At 54.0% G+C, this 2,502-nt stretch overlaps 1 protein-coding gene across 1 annotated transcript in view; it reads right to left on the bottom strand.

Annotated features, from left to right (window-relative positions):
- The window catches only part of TG (thyroglobulin), a 233,195-nt gene that overhangs the window by 203,988 nt on the left and 26,705 nt on the right, over window positions 1–2,502 (bottom strand). The window contains exon 16 of the mRNA XM_029923329.1: window positions 832–917. Within this exon, the coding sequence (XP_029779189.1) occupies window positions 832–917 (86 nt within the window). The remainder of the gene's footprint in view (window positions 1–831; window positions 918–2,502) is intronic.

Genomic DNA, 2,502 nt, shown 5'->3' with positions numbered 1-2,502 from the left:
GGGCAGCTGCTGGTGTGTCCTGGACACGGGAGAGGAGGTGCCCGGGACGCAGGTGGCCGGGAGCCCGCCGGCCTGCGACAGTAAGCTGGGACCCTGGGGGCTTCCCTGGGCTGGCTGGTTGGCGGGGTGCCGCTCTTGTCTTCCTTTACCAGGGGAGGATCCCCGAGACACCAGAACTGGGGGGTGGGGGGGAGAGGGGGAAGGGCTGGAGGGATGTGGTTCTAGCTGATTCTCCTGAAAGTGCTCAGCCCTGGAGCCGAAGTCAAGGAGGGTCTGTGGGGGGCTCTCCAGGGCTGGCAGCTCAGAAGCAGGGGTGCTGGCCTCTGGGGGGCCTGGGCCTCGGTGTCCCCATCCCTGAATGGCAGAGGAAGGGGGTCTGATGGTAAGATCTCAGAGGTGTGGGTCCCTCCTACTTCAGAAATGTGCGGAGGTGTCAATTTATTTATTGTAATTTCTTGTTTAAAAATTGTTTTGGCATCAAATGTTGAAATACGTATCACATAGTTGTGTATTAGAATATTGAAATACATGGTTGCATATCAAGACATGATTATTGATGACCAGTTCCTTGCCTTTTCTTTCTCCTTTCTACTCAAGTCACAGGAAATTAAAGTCATTTTTAAATTCATGTGAGCAAGTAGGTGAGGCTATCTGTGAATTCCGTTTCAGGACAGTGAAGGAAAATGGTGCAAAATGTTTACTGCAAATTAGGGCATTGAGTCGGGCGGATGGAGAAACGCCACACTATGTGATTCGGATTCTCTCAAAATAAATAAACATTAGAAAAAAAAAACCAAACAGCGCCAGGCTAAGGAGAAGTGTGGCCCTTGCCTGCTGAGGGTGGCCGTGAGCTCCAAAGGAGCTGTGCCCGAGTCCTGGCTCTGCGTCTCTAACTCCTCAAACTTCCACTTCTTCATCTGTAAGTGGAGGATGGAGACCCCAGGGCTGCCACCTTCAGAGGCTTATTTCGAGTAAGGAACAATTAAGTACCTACCGATCATGACGGAGTTTCACAAACTCTAAAATTCATGGGAGGCGTCAGCTGTCGTGGGTGCCGGAAGCTCACCCCTGCAGCACACCGAGTGCTGTGTCCGTGTCGGAAAGGGTTAGTTCACACCCCACGTCTCCAGGGCGGGCCGTGGTGCATTCTTCTTGTCATCAACCGTGCTCCTCATCAGCGTCATAAGGACTCACAGTAACGACCATTTCCCATGGGCCAGCAACTCCTCTCAGTTTTCCAGGTGCCTTATTTCACCTCGATTCCCACCATCCTTGGGAGGTAGGCAATCTTGCCGTCCTCACCATTTTATGTTCGAGAAAACTGAATCACAGAGAAGTTAATTGAGTTCGGGTGCTCAGCAAGGAAATGATTGAGCTGGGGTTCAAAGCCGGGCCCCAGCTCACTCTCCCCCTCCCCACAGACACATGGCCCTTGGGGAGAGCCAGCTCAGGGTGTCCACTGCTGGTTACTGCAAAACCTCGGCCTGAGGACGTCGCTGGTATTAGAATCCTAGCGGTCAAAGTGGGTCATTCTCCATCTTTGAGGCCCCCATGTACTCTTGAATCACATGTGAATGATAGATTTTAAATGTTTTTTTAAAATACTTATTTTTGAGAGAGAGCAAGCACAACAGCATGTGCAGGGGAGTGGGGGGGGAGGGAGGAAGGGGAGGGGGGAACGGAGAGGAGGGGAAGGGCAGAGGGAGAGGGAGACACAGAATCTGAAGCAGGCTCCAGGCTCTGAGCTAGCTGTCAGCACAGAGCTTGACGTGGGACTCGAACCCACAAACCATGAGATCATGACCTGAGCTGAAGTCGGACGCTTAACTGACTGAGCCCCCAGGCGCCCCCAAGGATTGCAGGTTTTAAACCAGACACATACAGGCAGCAACGCTGTGTCCAGGAGTCAGATGATGAACTAAAACTCTACTCGGGCAGGAAATTGTCCCACCAAGTGTGTCTGTTCTCTCACTTGCTCTTCACCCACTTATTTAACACGCATTCCCGGAGCCCATGTTCTGGGTGAACAGAGCAGGGGCACCCTCTTTCCTCCCGTGGCTCAGGGTGGTGGGGAGATGATTTGTCTTGAATGATCCACAGCAGGGAGTCCACACCAGGAGGCCTCAGAGCGCACTAAGTTCGCCCTGGAGAAGCACAGAAGGTGTAGAAGGCGGGAGATGTTGGGCTGATGACAAAGGAATTCTCTAGGCAACTGGGCGGGCAGAGGGCAGGGCATGGAAGGCCCAGGGAATGAGAGACCTGTGAAGGTAGAGAGGCTAGGAGAAGAGAGAGGAGGAGAGGAAGGGAGAGGAGGGGAGAGGAGAGGAGAGGGACCCCTGGGTCAGGGCAGTTGAGAGCCATGTCAGCTTCCGTGCTGACAGGGGGACTGGATTGGCTGTTTGGTCCCCGAGGCGGGGACCCTGGTGCCGGGCTCCGGCAGGTACCAGTTTGGGAACCGCGGCGGCCAGCTCGGAAGGGAGGAAGTGCTTGGAGGCGAGAAGT

The sequence above is a fragment of the Suricata suricatta genome, chromosome 15, assembly GCF_006229205.1.
Source record: "Suricata suricatta isolate VVHF042 chromosome 15, meerkat_22Aug2017_6uvM2_HiC, whole genome shotgun sequence".
NCBI lineage: Eukaryota > Metazoa > Chordata > Mammalia > Carnivora > Herpestidae > Suricata > Suricata suricatta.
The sequence above is the reverse complement of the archived record's forward strand: the minus strand, read 5'-3'. Positions and strand labels throughout refer to the sequence as shown.